The sequence below is a fragment of the Falco rusticolus genome, chromosome 6 (assembly GCF_015220075.1).
Source record: "Falco rusticolus isolate bFalRus1 chromosome 6, bFalRus1.pri, whole genome shotgun sequence".
NCBI lineage: Eukaryota > Metazoa > Chordata > Aves > Falconiformes > Falconidae > Falco > Falco rusticolus.
Window position 1 is genome coordinate 25931103 of NC_051192.1, and position 16280 is coordinate 25947382.

Genomic DNA, 16280 nt, shown 5'->3' on the forward strand with positions numbered 1-16280 from the left:
CAGTCTTAAAACCCCGGGGCTGCTTCTTGGCCCATGCTCACGTGACAGCTGAGCAGCTTCTCCTCTTTGTAGGAGGCCTTGGTGCTGGGGGGACCACCACTGCTCCTGCTCAGGAAGCCTGGAGCAGCCCCTGCAGCAGGCTGTGCTGGGGCAGGAGGTCACACCAGAACGTATACAGGTCAAACACTTCACTGACCCTGAGGTGCAGCTTAAAGTCTATGCTGTCCTTGCTACCTACCTACTTGTAAATTATTAACTTTTCTCCCAAATTCTTAATTTAAGAACACTGGATTGATAAGAAACTCCTTTATTACTATGCTTAAATCTCTCTATTGCAGACAAACATAATATAATCCTTAAAGTAACCTCACCGAACTCCATTTCAAAAGTTAAATTTCCCTTAAGTTAGAAATACTGCTGCTCATGCACTAAATAGTAAGAACACATCATTGCAGTAGCAATAAATATGCTTGAAATTCACCAAAAGAAAGCAAAGTCTGTGATCTATTTTTCTTGACTGATCTCAAAAAGGGCAGCTTTTAGCAAGGGTATTTTATATGTCAGTTATCTTCACAAGCACACATCAGATTATATAACATATATTGTTGCAAACAGTAGTTTTTAATAACCTATTTCACTTTTTTTTCTTTCTAAAAACACACTTTTTGCATTTTTTAAGATCTGTGAACATGATGACTGTCCTAAAAGGTATGATAATCTCTCTCAGTGTTTTTCCATCTCTTCAGTGACATGCCATGGGAGATAATTGTTTGGCAAGTACATTTCGCCACTCTTGCCAGGAGTGTCAAATATAGAAGTCAAGAAGACTTTGTAGGTTACTGCTCCGGTATAGAGATGCTTAATGCATGCCAGAAGTCAAATGAGCATAAAACTGTCTTCACAAAAGCTTGAGCAAGACACAACATGAAAATGTTGCAGTCTTTCTTGAAATATTTCCATCAAATTTCTTCCCAGTTATTCTTTTTTCAGTTTACAGCTTATAGTAAAAAAGACTTTTAAGTTTTCTAACTCCTCTGCACAAGTTTTAACATCTCACCAGTAAGAAAAGCAACTGATAGTATCATAATGTCAGTATCTGAAGAAATATTCTTCCATAAAGATAATGAACTAGATCTCAGACCACTGTCGTTCTGGCTGTAGACTCATGATACAACATCTCTGTGACACTGTAAGATCTCTGAGATATTTTCTCCCTTCTCCTTTCCCACTGTTTACTCTTCCCCTGAGACATAGTGCACTCTATGCTCAGTTGTGGTGCTACTTTTTGTGGGACCACTGTGAATTTTATCTGGGAAATGGATCTAACTTGAAAAAAAAGAAGTCAAAATAAATGATGATTAAAAATAATAAACCAAGCCAGATTAGTTGCTTGATCCAATTGATATTGCATCCATGCAAATAGTCAGCACCACTCTATTTGAAAAGTGCTACATCTGGCATGCAAAAATACCTAAAATGGACATTGTCGCATGTATGCTAGAGAATAATTCCCCAGCCTCCAAGTATTTTTACCACTGTCAGTTATTGCAGTGCATAGCAGGGCCGAAACTTGGTGTTAAACACTAATTTTATGTTAAATAAAATATGTTTCTGATATTTGTTTCCTTGACTGTTCATCAAAGAGAGGAAAGGGAAATTACTAGATACTCATCAAAAGCTAATATAAAAATTTTAAAATTCTTTTAGTGTAGCGTAGAGTCACAAGGCTTGTTCTGTGATTAGCAAAAGATTTGTGCAATTCCACAGGTTTTACAAGAGCTATTTTTACTGTTTGTCTTTTCAACCATGTTGTTAGCAAATTGCTTAGTCAGAAAACACAGTATGTTTTTGTTGTGCTGTGCAGACTCAACAGGATGGCTTCAGTGGAAAGAAATTTCCAGATATTTACTATTTCTGAAAGAATTTGTGTTCAAGTAACCACTTTCACCTCTGTATTCCACCCTGGTTGGTTTTTTTTTAATGTGAGAAAAGCCATTCAGCATTCTTTCCACTCTAAACCAAAAAGCTGTGATGCACTTACCCTTACACATTTATTTTTTTTTTTTTGAGAGGAAAGGAGCTGAATGAGACCTAGGAGCAGTATTTTTGCTGTGGTGCAGAGATGTGGATTTGGAAGCAACCTGAAACATAGAACAGACACGGCCTTATTTGACTTACTAAAAGTGTGACATGTAAACTTCCTCCCCTCCTAAAGGCAGTTTAAACTATGCTAAGACTTGGTCTCAGCCAAGATGGTTACTTCCAGAATTTATTTGCAGAGGCAGCAGATGCTGTGTTGGATATCCATTTTAAATGTACCAACAGCACAGATGCAACAGGAATAAGAAAGTCTATAGGGATCAGAAAGGCCCCAGGAATTATGTATCATCACTGATGACAATGTGTGCATCAACATGCAGTCACCCAACAACAGACAGTTACAAAATAATTCTTAGAATCGTTTAAAAATGATTCTCTGAAGTATTGTAACACTTCTATCCCATTAAACTTACTATGCATGTTTCCCTTTGATTAAGACAAGTTCAGCGTTTGTTCATCAGGGTCAAGAAGAAGAATTAGTTGGCTGCTCATTACTGCACATTTGGTATAACAGCTTAGATGAAGAAAGCAACATCACTGTAAAAATCAAGAATTAGTGCTAATTCAACCAACAGAATTAGGGCCCGTATTTTTCAAATACTCCTCCCCCATTAATGGCACAGTTCTTTGGTTCTGACTAAGTCAGGCACATTATGTTTCTGTCATCACTTGTGACTAAATAATCCAGTTGGTAAACGTTACTGGTTTTCAACAGTTTAGTAGCATAGCTTTCATCTGCAGGCAGCCACACACAGCAGAAAGGGCAGCTGCCATTGAAGGTGCTCAGTGTTCCTTGCTGCTGCTGTACCAAGGATTACTGCCCCTGGGGAGAGCCAGCCAGGACAGTATGTTCACGGCTCAGCCCGTTCAGCCCAACGCCCAACCTCCTGGTCCAACTGACAGCAGAACTGGCCTAGACACAAAGGCTCTGGATTTGCACTCAAACAACCAAGCTACACACACATATTCCACTACTGCCTTTACTGTGAAAGTAACTTCTGGTTGAGGGGGAACACATTGCTGGGAGCGGTAACTATTTCATCGCTGGCACTATATCCACAAGCTTTTCTGCATGTGTAAACTACAAGGGATCTGGAGAAGTCAACAATGGACTTGCAACAGCTGGGAAACATTATAGGTTAGCACAGCTCTTGCACCATACTCTAGGCTCCATAGGTGAAAGGAAGATAACCTGCCATGGAGGGATTCATCTACAGATGGATTATCTAGTGAACAGAGAGATCTACAAAACCTGCCCGCATAACAAATGCCACACAAACTTCTTGCTTGCTTGCTGTGAGGAGAAAATGCAGGTTTTCCCCTTCACATATTTGTATTTTCTATCTTATAACAGTAGAAATAAAGCACCAATAGGGAGAAAAGAAGTGGACATTTAAAATTACCACTAAAAACAACGGTCAAACATTAAATGGTGCACATTAATTTCTACCTTTCTTCTGGTCAGCCTTTTGTTTAAATATCAAAATCAGTATGAAATAATTTTTTGGAATTCTGGTACATTTGCACCCATACTGGTACCAGTAAAGCAGTCCTTGAACCCGAGGCCACAGCTCCAGCTGGGGCTACAGCAGATACCAGTGGAGCAGCGAGCCTTGGGAACAAGGCACTGTGACTGCAACTGCAATTCCAATGCCTTCCAGCGGCAAAGCTGGAGTCAGTCTATTTCATTCTAGTTATCCACTTGTCCTTTCTGCTTTACCTGTGTCAATGGTATATATCAGGTAATTTAATTGAAAAAGAACATGATCATGCAGGTTTTAAGTTATTTAGGTTTCTTTTGGAATTATTTGGATCAGTGCTAAACACGGCAGAGTGGTTACACTTGAACAGCAGTAACACCTCAGGCTCTATACTTGGATGTTCCCATTCCAGGAAGAGCATTTTAATAAACATCAACCATTTAGAAAATTAGCATGTACTCTGTCTGCATGATATATTACTAGCATTACTTCTCACAGGGAAAACTCAATTCCAGTATCTTTGGTAACACTGCTGTCTTTTGCTCAACCTCTTTTTTGGGGACAAATCCAAACTGGGTATTTAATTCTCTTCCATGCTGTAGTGTTTCCATCAGCTTATGTAAGCAAATAATTTCACATCATAATCTGTAAAGTGTCTAATAGAATTTAAATGTTTTTATTGAGATTCCATCTAATTATAGACATAGGCAGTACTTCATATATAAACTGTTGTATTTCATTCTTCTTTTCCCATTTCGGAAATCAGATGTTTTCTGCTGTTTACCTTGATGACACATTTCATTTACTTTGTTCAAACTATGGAAGTTAGGTTTATTTTATCTTTTTTTTTCCCCTGTCTGTACTCCTGAAATAAAACTAATTGGTTTTCATATGAATTATGTTTTTATGTATTTGTTACTCTATTTAAATATTTCTATTGCAAAACTCTGAATCTGGTATAGCTGAAGGTACAAATACGTGGATTGAATACATGCAACTAACAATGTATTCTTCAAAGACTATTTTGCAAAATAAATAGGTCTTACCATTGTCATAATGTTTTTTAAGAACGTTTTGTTTCCTATTCATGGTAATACCTAAGCAGATTTGGATGCAGACAGCTCATTTTCAGTCTGAGGTCTACATAAATTCTCTTCATGCCACGCCACACATATTGTTAAGCATACTATCCAAGGCTTTAAATTTCTGTATCAGAAATATAATTCCTCCTTGCTTGGAAAATGATTGTAAAATTTCTCATTCTTACAAGTTTCTGAAAGTTCTCATGGGAAAAGGTGAAACAAGTAAGAAATCTGCATAATTAATTTAAGAATACTGGATATCACTTTCCCAGCAAACGTCTGTAACCATTCCAACACATATTAGTATCTTCCAAATTTTCAATTAGAAATAATAAGGAATATTAGCTCTGTGGATCAAATTATGTTTACACCATTTCTGTAAATATTTGACAGAAATGTCATGGAATTTCGGGTTGCTCTGTTGTTTCTGTCTTCCTTAATATAAGCAGTAATTTTATCCCTAGCACTACTTTTACAGCCTCAAATATGATTACAATGATTTAATCTATTTCTATGGGCTACAAAGGCATTGCATCACCTGGATAATGGGTCATTTTACTCTCCCTGGCCCCATTTGCAACTCTTGCAATGTCCTTTTGTTAATTCTGACTTTCACTACAGTGACTCTTCATCAAGAGCAAACCAGGAAAGCTTAAGCAGACACCTTTGTCCTACTAGCTTTTTAGGAATATTTCACTGAAAAAAAAAGTAAGTAATTACCACTTTAAAAAAATCTACATTTAGGGAAGTAAGTGTCAGATAATACTGTCTTCTAAAATTTGGGACAAAGTCAACACGTAAATCAAGGTATCACTTTAGGAAAAGTAACTTGGTTTCAGCCAGAGATTCTTTGCTGCCAAAGAGAACACAGCAAGTTGCAATTCTACCTGTATAGAATTCTACACTTGTAATTCTACAGTTCTACAGCTCGAAGAAAGAGATGCGATTTAATGCACAGTCTGGTATGGTCCAAGTATTGTCTTCTATTAAACTTGCGTTTGCACATCCGTATTTAGCAGCTACATTCTACATTCAAAAGGAAAACAGCCTCCACACCAACAGCTTTTCTCTCTTTGTGTAACAGAGTAGCTTGTAACTTCTACCGACTTTTGTTAAAGATCAGTTAGAACACCAAAGAGGAGTAAGACATAGCTCCCTTCTTCCACTCTTTTCGGGAGTCTACACTGATGATCAGTGTTCAGAGGCTCTTGCAAGTTCAGCTACTCTGTCCCACCCACGCTCCTGCTCGGCCAGGTTAGGATCCCTGACAGGCCATCTTCTCCAAGGCAAGGCAGGTTATCTCTAAATGCACATAAAAGAATGCTACTGAGCACAAGAGGACTCTCAGCTTCTGTTGCAGGTTTGTAGTCCACCTTCCCTCCACACTGTTCCTCTTCATTGCAGATGTGTAACACACTCTTTGCCTAGAAGTCCTCAACCCTTCCTCCCGAAATGGTCATGGGAATCTCCCCGATGATAAGACTGTATTAAATGATTAAATTCCACTGGAGAGCTTTTGAGTTTATTTTGTTTTGATTAGCAGCCTGGTCATGAACTTCTGTCGAATTTTTGTTTATTTATATCCCCTACCAGTTTCAGTCTTGGGTATTTGTTTGGCTAGCCTGTGTCTTCACAGGACAAGAAAAATATTTGTGTTTTCTCTCCTCAGAGAGATTTACACATTGTAGAGTATATAAAATAGAATGAAATGCCGAAAGTTGATTTAATAGAACTTGAATATGTGACATAACTGCCTTTGATTTTAACTGGACAAAGAGCTTTTCTACATGCTCTCTAAAGAAGACAAGTCAAAAATCTTAATACCATTATTGATCTTTCCCAAAGAAAATACATTTTCATTATTTTTATTGGTCATTTGTCTCTTCTGTGACCAACACACTGAGTTATTCTAAATTGTCCTTGATTTCTTAGTGAAAAGCAACCTTTTCATTTCCTGTCATTCAAGGAATATGATGCTACTGCCTTTTTCTTTAAACTGTTAAAAATGGAATTAATTTACATTAAAAACAAAGAAATGCAAATTACAGATTTGACTGTTTCCAAGGCTAAGAATGCACTTTGACCTCTTAGTAAATATATTCTGTAATGCTCTTCTACCTGCTTATACTTCCACAGTACTGTCAGGTTCTTTTCTTGAGTCTTTCTCTTACAGTAGTTCATACAAGGGAATAATCTGGAATAATGCTGTTTCCTAACCTTACATAAATTAAAGCAGCTGGATTCTGATCAGAACATCTGGGATTCTTCTACATAAATCTATTTTTGTACCAAATTCCCTCTCTGTTTTCAATGGGTGAGACAGAACTGAGCTTGGCTACACTGATCTACAAAGGACAACAGTTCTCCGAAAAGCTTAAAATACAACTGTAAGGGAGATGAGGTCCCAGTTGCTCTGACCCTGGGACTAAAACAAATTCTTGCCCTCAGAAGGGTGGAGCTATAAGAAGTCTATGGTATTTCCCAGCTCTATTAACTTAACTAGTTCCAAAGATGCAGGAAAAAAAATCCAATCAATAATTTGTTCTGGACTATAAGCCATTATATAATTATTTAAATGAAATGTGGTGTCATCACTATAATTTCACCATATATCAAATGGCTTTGTGTTAGAGAACGCCTTCAGATATTGCTTATCTATTATTGCTCATGTTTTCTCTTTTGTATTTGACTTTCTCTCTAGCACTAAACACACATCCATCAAATGAAATATTACATCACAGAAATGGTAATATTTATTCATAGAACAAGGGCTAAATGAATATTATTAGTAATCATAAAACGGTTTGGGTTGGAAGGGACCCTAAAGATCTACTTTCAGGCCCCTGCCATGGGCAGGGACACCTTCCACCAGACCAGGTTGCTCACAGCCCCATCCAGCCTGGCCTTGAACACTTCCAGGGATGGTGCATCCACAGCTTCTCTGGGCAACCTGTGCCAGTGTCTCATCACCCTCACAGTGAAGATTTTTTTCCTAATAGCTAACCTAAAGCTACCATCTTTCAGTTTAAAACCATTACCCCTTGTCCTATCGCTACAGGCCCTACTAAAATGTCTGTCTCCAGCTTTCTTATAGGCCTCCTTTAGGTACTGAAAGGCTGCAGTAAGGTCTCCCCGGAGTCTTCCCTTCTTCATGCTGAACAACCCCAGCTCTCTCAGCCTGTCTTCACAGGAGAGGTGCTCCAGCCCTCTGATCATCTTCCTGGCCCTCCTCTGGGCCTCTTCTAATGTTTTCCAATTTTTCACCAAGGACACTGAGATCTATGCTTGCAATTCAAAGGCTGAAAAAATGTATTTTTGACTACTTCATAAGTTCTAAATGATTGCATTAATCTTCCTTTTTCCTTCTCAGGAAGTTGCAGGTTTTATTCCCTCACTTTCCATACCTTTGGGATTTCCATGTTTTCAGAACAGCCTTGATCTCTCTCTTATTTCTCTGATCTTAAAGCTCTCAATTTAACAGTTCACCTAAATCAGTCCTTCCTGGAATTACCTGTATTCAAGGAACTGACAGCAAGGATAGCTGATGGAAAGTCAACAAGGTAGCAAGCATTGTAACAGTCATATTGATGCATATGTGACAGGTTTTTTTGATGTCTGACAGTAGAGCCATGCAAGGATCTTGGTATCAGCTTCACATTGTCTTGAGATGCTGGCTAATGTAACACCGAAAGTGTCCTGCCAGCAGCATTTCCCACATCCCAGCCTTCTAGTTAAGCCTTATATAGTTAACTTAGGTTTACAGAATCTGCATGTATACTGTATGCAAATAGTTAATTTAGGTTTAAAGTAATGAATCTGCATGCATACTGTATACTTGGATGCAATATACTGTATACAGTATGCATATACATCCATACTACTTACCTAGATCCTCTTTTCAAGCAGCAAGGAACCACAGATGAACCACCACCATCACTTACCTTGTCCTAAATCACTCAATGAAAGTAAGACAGATGGATCATGCCCTTAAAGGATTTAATTCTCCCCCTTGACAAGGTGACAAATGCAGATATCTGAAGTTTATACTATAGGCGTGTAAAGTTAAGTGGGATGAGCTCACTAGTGCCTCAATTTGGACAGCTGATTTCCTCATACAGCTAGCATAGACTTACACAAAGCGATCAGGTAGGAACTTAAGATACTTTCAAATTTCTTTCACAACTTAGAAGAAAGAAGTCACAATATGACTGGAAAAGTCCAGGCCATCACGGATATAACACATTTAAATGGTACTGAGCTCCATCCGAAGTGTGCTGCTGATTGCTCTTCACAGAGCAGGAGATCATTTCCGGTTTTTCAAAGCACCTTTTCGGCACTTCCTTCCTACTCCCGCTGCCTTATAGGCCTTTTCCATCTGTTCTCCAAGGTTTGTCCGGTATTCCTGCCTCAGCACCACTGCTGAGGCTGCACCTCTGATGCTGTTACCTAATAGTAATGCCTCCAAATATTAGGAAGAGGAAACACAACTTCACCTCTTAATGAAAACCTTTTCTTGAGAAAAGGGTTCAGTCTGTGATCCAATGGATGGTGCTTATAGATTCCTCAAACCACGTTTTCATGGCATGTGATTTTCAAAGAACATTTGCTGTGAGTGAGATGAGCGTTATAGTTTGGCTGCCAATGTATGATATTAAGGTGTACATTAGCTCTCTAGGTATTTCAGCATTTTTCAAAGATGGCTGAGATTTCTTTTGAAGTATATGGACAATCTGACAGATGAACCATCATTATTAGCCCTTGTAAATCTCTGTCTTGTACAGTTTGAAATCATGCTTTTTCCAGTCTTGGCCTTGCAACCAAGACTTAGCTACCTCATTTAATATTTTCTATGTCTTGCTTTTTTTTCCATATTTCTCAGAAGTTGAGAATCTCATGTTCTTGCTCAGCTGCTATAGCTTCATGCCTCAAGCTACCTTAAATAAAATGTCAGCTGTATATCTCAGTCCCATTCTTGCTGTGTACAGCAAAATGGTAGCACAGAAATTTTCACAGCATTTACTGAAGGCTCCTGGGCATTAGAAAGATTCTCTAAATTTAATGCTGTTTTCCACTTGTATTACTTCACTTCATGCAATAAACTGGTCAAACTTTCCATGAGTAAGCCCTTTTATATAACATTTCCTTCCAACTTTGAGATATCTTAGTACTGCTGAAAATCATTACCATTATGAGAAAATTATTGACAGAGCTTTTATAGGAGTGATATCCCAAGCCCAGGCATTGCATTACAGGGAAAAAAAACTGTGCAGTGCCTTATTATTTCCTTTTCATTCACACCATAATATTCTGGGATGAAACAGCTGATCATCCTTGATGTGTGTGATAACTGCCTCACACTGCCACAACTATGTCCATGCTACAGCTTTGTCTAGAAGCCACCCTGGGGGGTTGCCAACATTTCAGAGGGGCAGTTGAATCTCAGCAGCTGTTTTACAAATTGTAACCGATCTACTAGTTTTGAGCGTTGCTTGTATTGCAGGTTTTAGCCTTGGAGAAGTAATGGATACTACAAGTGCAATTTCATCCCGGTTTTATTTAGTTATTTTTCTATTAGTGTAATTACTTTTTAATCTACTTTTTCAATCCAGAAACAGGCTGGATGAGGTTGCCAGCACATTCTGATGCAGTACACTTTTGTCTACGCAGATCCAGCATTAGATTGCCGCCAACATGACCTGGATCCCAGCAAATGCTGTTAGTACATCTTGCAGACCACACTACTAGTGTTGCCACCATTATCCACGAGCACTTGCCAGTACCCAACTTTGGTTCTGAGTCTTGAGACTATTTCTACTTTTGCCTAGTCAGGCATAGATAATAAGATCTTTGTTTAAGCTGATACAGTCTGTTCTGTGAAAACACACGGCTTGACTTGCTTCTCCGAGGCTATTATGATGCCATACAACCAACAGGATCAAGTACTCTTTGCAAAATATCCAGACATGCCCCCCCCCCCAAAAAAAAAAGGGGGGGGGGGGAGGAGGAATGAAATGCAGTCAAGTCCACTTATTTTGTTGTATGAACATCTGAGATGAGCACAAACTGACTCGATGTTATAATATAGCATAGTTATAAAGTTGAAGAACATTTATCAAGTGTTTCTGTCAAACACCACCCCTGACTAGGAGCCAAAGGAGGACTTAGATTTGAGATTCTTCTACTGGCACATTCCAGTAAGCACAAACAGCTGTCCACTGATACGTTTTGAAAACTGAATGACAGATATGTGATAAACTTTTCCACTGTATAAAGTAGCTTGTATATGGGGAAAAAATTTTTTTTTAGAACAAGCTCTAGACCACAGTATTTATTTATCTTACGAAAGTGCCCAAAGCTTAGACAGAAATTCACATTAAATTATTTTAAAATATTAATTTTGTGTAGGATGTGCTAAACAACTAAATGTATTAGTATTTCAGAAAAAGCTTGTAATGCTTCCATTTCTAAGTTAAAGCTAATCATCTGTTCAAATGCTGTAGAGGATTGCCTGTTCTCCATACTAACTTGGAAAGGAAAACCAATTCCTTTGCATGTCCAGCAAGTACACTTTTCTAGTTGAAAAATGTATTTTTGTTGGGAAGAACCTTTCAAGACATCCGTAAATATCTAAGTTTGAAAAATCATTGCTTGAAAGTATTCTTATTTTCTTTTTGTGGAAAAAAAAATAATGGTAAGCACAATCCTTGAGATACTTGGGACTCTGTTATTTGATACAAACCCAAGAATTCCTGGAAGTAACATGTACACATCACAATTTGCAGAAGAACGTAATTTGATCACAAGAGCTGTGAGCTTTGAAACAAGAGAGAGGATAAGGGCATCAGCATTAAAATAGGAGCCTGGAACATTCTGAGATGTCAAAAGACAGACCCTTTGGTGTAGGATTTAGAAGGTGAACCAAGAGCCTTACAGGGCAGGGAGAAGACAAATGGCATTAGCACTGTGTTCAAATATTGCTGCTATAGCACTGACTGGCAGGGTCTGCATTGTAAGAGTCCATTGAAAGAATCTCTACAAAAGTCATTTCACAAGTTAAGCATAGTCTCTGTTCTATTTATGAACACCAGAAAAGTTCCAGGGAAATTAACAGAAAATGTTGAAACTGTTGGTAAGTGTATAATCGCTACTAAACACCATGTTTGGCTGCAACAGGTGAGCACCCTATCCAAACAGGCAGCCTGTCCTGCTTCTCTCCCCCTCGCAGGCAACCATTACTAACCCTTGTATTGGTTGCATCTGAAGTCCAAATCATAGCACTCCACTGACCAGGCAACAACTTCATGTAAAACAACAATGTAAAGATGTTCAAAACTGAACAATACACAAACATTTCAGCAAAGACAAAGAGCAGTCACTGTTAATCTATTAGATAGTCTAACTGCTAGTAAATACATTATTTATAAAATCAATATTTGAAAATCGGGGTAACTTACTCAACTTTGCAAAAGACAGAGTATTTAAAAAAAAAAACAAAACAAAAGCCAACTTTGCAAAAGATTCTGGAAATATTTCATTACAACACCTGGAAATAGCATCAGTGACACCCAGTCTTCCCTCTCTCCCTGACAATTTTCACCACCTGCTTTTAGCTAAGCATAAGCAAGATTTGAAAACTGTAAATCACAGGGAAAACTCTATGTACCATGTAAGATTGCACCTCATAGCTACCAGACATTCCAGCTGGGAAATCAAATCCTTACTCACATCCACACTAAGGATAAGAGGTACCTTGCCAGATTTCTCTCTAGACAGCTATTCCTGATTAGATCATGTCTCTGTTCTGCACTTTTGTCATGCTGTGGATCAGAGCTGCAAAATACATAGCCTGTTTCTCAGCAGCTACCAGGCAATTAAGTTCTGTGTCCCGATGGTGGATTAAAGTCATTAAAGTTATTAGAAGTCTTTTACTTTACCTGGGAACTAGAAGTGCAGGCAGCATGAGCCAGCCAGCCCGCCCCTAAGGCATGCCTCCCTGCTGCCCACACACTGTGCTGCCAACCTCGATGCCTGTTGGCCATGTCTCCCCTTGCCCAGTACCGGGCCTGCCAGCCACGGCCAGCGGCCGACTCTCTCCTCCCTCCCTTACAGGCCCCTCGGTGGGTTTGTCCGGCTGGACTGGGTGGGCAGGCAGGGGCTGGGGAAGGGGCAGGGGGCAGAGAAGGTGAGCCCATAAGCACCGTCTGGCAGGAACTGCTGCATGGGAGAAGGGTACCGTTCAAGGCAGGTAAATCGCCAGCTTTAAGGCCTGGCAGCTCATTAAAGATGAGGCCATCTGAGGCAGACAGGACTCTTTTTTTTTCTTTCTCATTCACCTCTGCAAGAGTGAGCAGTCATTGCTCCAGAGACAGACTCAAGAACGATGTTTAAAACAACCTGCTTGAATTTATAGGCCACAGATGCTACCCATGCCCAAATTCAAAGACAGGCATCAAGCCCTCCTTTAACAGCAAAGGATACAGAAGCCCTTACATTTTTACGGTTGTTCATGCATGTCTCAAGACCCCAGTAAGAACTATAGCATCACTGAGACGTCTGAACGAGAGCCCGAATGGAAAGCAGAATATTGTCAGCATCCATGTTAACATCAATTCTGCAAAATTCACAATCTTAATTGAAGTGAAAGGTTTATATATTATCTAAATATGAATTATTCTTACATATATATTTAATATATTACATATTATATATATTGCATGTATACAATGCATACTCATTATATATACTGCGCATATATATAATGCATACATACTCTTTCAATGTATATATTTATATACACAAAAACAGCTGGCCATTCTTTACTGCATCTGTCAGATTTTAATAAAATCAAACAAGTCTCAAAATACTAACAGTCATGCTTGGATTGCTCAGAATCCAACTGTGGCAAATCTACAGAATCTATATGTAGTTCATAGGTTATATGGGCCCTATAAGAATTGCCTGAACTGAAGAAATGACTGATAATCTGTCAGCGTCATGATGGTGCATAAAACTAACCAGAACTAACTTCATAGTTAAAGTCAAGATTTTTTATATATGAAGTATGAACATTTATCTAGCAGTATCAGGTGATTTTAAAAAGAGGTTTTTTACAACATTTTTAAACAGCTGCATTCACCATAAGCCACTATTATACTCACTTGTAGCATGTAGTCTTTGAAATCTTGAACAGCCGTAAGTCTAACATGACTACACAAATTTTGGTAGTCTGCAGTTCATCTCAAAGGTCCCAAATCTAAAGCAACTCCTATTGAACTGCATCTCAAATAAACTTGCCCCTGGATGTGAGGTTATCACTGTAGAATTGTTCTGCCTTTAATTGCAAGAAGTAGTTGTGAAGACTTTATCTAAAGTATTGATGAATGTTCTCAAGTTGGAAACCTAATTTGGTAGTTACACATAACTACTTCCATGTTATTTCAGTAACCAGTGCCAAGTGCCTGCTTTCCACAAAGAGCACACAAGACAGAACAGCAACAGCAAAACAAATGATGCTAGGAACTGATTGCTAGGAATTCTCTCCTAGTTCACATAGAGCAGGTTATTTTTGTTGCTGACCCAGAAACTGATAATGAATGAGGTATTGTTCAGATAGATATGAACGCAAGTCACAGCTTAGACAAACATGTAATTTAAGCATAGGTCCCAGTTAAGCAAAGAAAAAGTCTTTCCATCCTAATCGTCTGCATAGGCTATCGATACCCACCACTACCGCTTGCACTTAATATTAAGAGCATATTCTGCTGTAGAGTTCAGGTATGCACTTCTACCATTAAAAAGAGCTCCCAGCCTGTGTTCAAAATGCTGCTCCTGCCTGCCCCTGATAGAGAGGAGATCAGCGCTGTGGGTAGGCTAGCCCGGGGTGACAGCTAGAAAGCGTATCACTGCAATTCGACAACTTGAACCTGCAGCCAAACTGTGACATGTGGGTCTATTCCAGCTGTTCTGCAACTCCATTCTGCTCTGAGGAGTATGTGCCTGCAAAATCCATACCGATCAGAGCATCATGGAAGTACAGGACAGAACCCACTGTGAGGAGTGTGCCTCTCAGGCTTACACCCATATCCTCTAAATATTGTTTCCTTGCCAAACATTTCTTCTCTTGTTACCTGCTATAAACAGAGCCTCATATACCAGCCCTGCATCCACAGCTACAGAAGCATACACACCACATCTGTTTATCCCATCTAACCAACCCAGGCCTGTCTACACACACATCATAGCCACAAACCACACTGAGGAAAACTCGCCACCACACATCACACTATTTACCAGTAGAGATAATCCCTTGCCGATAAATATATATACATATACTCCATATCCATGTTTCACATGCAGTAAGCCCAACCTCAATAAAAACACACCATCTGTCACGCACAGCAAGCCTGTGCCCCTATGCAGAAACAGCCTGTCTGTGCCCCTTGCAATACTCCTGTACGTACTGCTTGTCCCCTCCCGTCACCCCTGAAGCACACGGGCTCCTCCAGGGCTGAGGCATGTGTGTATGCATGCGTGTGCACGCTCACAGGTGCAAGAAATGTGTGAACGTTAAGCGTCTGAGAGTGCACACACATGAACACGCGTGACTGCATGCACAGCGCATATGAATGCGCACGGTGCCTACAGGCGTGCGAGCCTGTGTGTGAACAAGTAGTGTGCGGGTGCAAATGGGAACGTGGCACATATACAGCTGTGCGTGCATAGCGCATGTGCGTGCATAGCGCGTGTGCGCCGCACGGGTCACGGCGTATGTATGGAGGGCTATATATAGGGGCGTGCACAGTGCTGTGAAGACAGGCGCCAGCGCCCCTCTGTGTAGTGCGTGTTTGTGGCCGGGGGCGCAGCGCCGTGTCCCGCGTGTGCCGGCCCCGCCGAGCGCGTGCGCCCCTGTGCCTGCGAACCCCCGGCGGCACGTGCAGCACCGCGAGCACACGCGACGCACGGCGCGGTCTCCCTCTGTCACCCCCGTGTGCCCGCGGGTCCCCCCGGCGGCAGCCGCCGTACCCTGCCCCGTGGGGGGGGGGGGTGTCCCTCGCTCCCCGCGCGGGGACGCGTGAGCGCGGGTGTGACAGTCCCCGCGAGCGCGCGGGGCAGCGGGCCGCAGCCCGCTCGGGACGGGACGGGGCTGCGCCGGTACCTGCCGAAGTGTCCCAGGGAGTCGAAGAGCCGCTCGGAGCCGGGAGCCATGGCGGGGGCGGCAGCAAGCCGGGAGCCTCGGCGTCGCTGTCCCGGCGGTGCGGAGAACAAGCCCGGCCCGGCCGGAGCCGCCCCCCCGGGCGGGGTACGGCGCGCGCGGCCCCTCAGCGGGCGGGGCGGGGGGCGGGGCTAACGGTCACCGCCCCAGCAGCCACCGCCCCGCCGCCAACCGTCCGCCGCGCGGGGACGGGCCCCGGCGGGACGGGCGGGAGCCGGAGGCCGGCGGCCCCCGCTTGCCTCAGCGCTGCGCGGACGGCGCCGGCGGGCAGGGGCAGCCGGGCGGGCTTACCTGGGCCGCAGCGGGAGGGCGGTTGCGCGGGGGAGACGGGCCGCCGCGGCCGTGCCCCTGCGGGGGGGCTTTCGCGCCGGAGCGAGCGGCTTCTCTCACACGAGCGACCGCCTC

General features: G+C 41.5%; 1 protein-coding gene across 2 annotated transcripts in view; it reads right to left on the minus strand.

Annotated features, from left to right (window-relative positions):
- The window catches only part of SLC22A16 (solute carrier family 22 member 16), a 37854-nt gene extending 21919 nt beyond the window's left edge, over nucleotides 1-15935 (minus strand). For both annotated transcript variants that reach the window (XM_037392678.1, XM_037392676.1), the window contains exon 1: nucleotides 15819-15935. In XM_037392678.1, the coding sequence (XP_037248575.1) occupies nucleotides 15819-15868 (50 nt within the window). In that variant the 5' untranslated portion in view covers nucleotides 15869-15935. The remainder of the gene's footprint in view (nucleotides 1-15818) is intronic.
- Nucleotides 15936-16280: the final 345 nt, after the last annotated feature.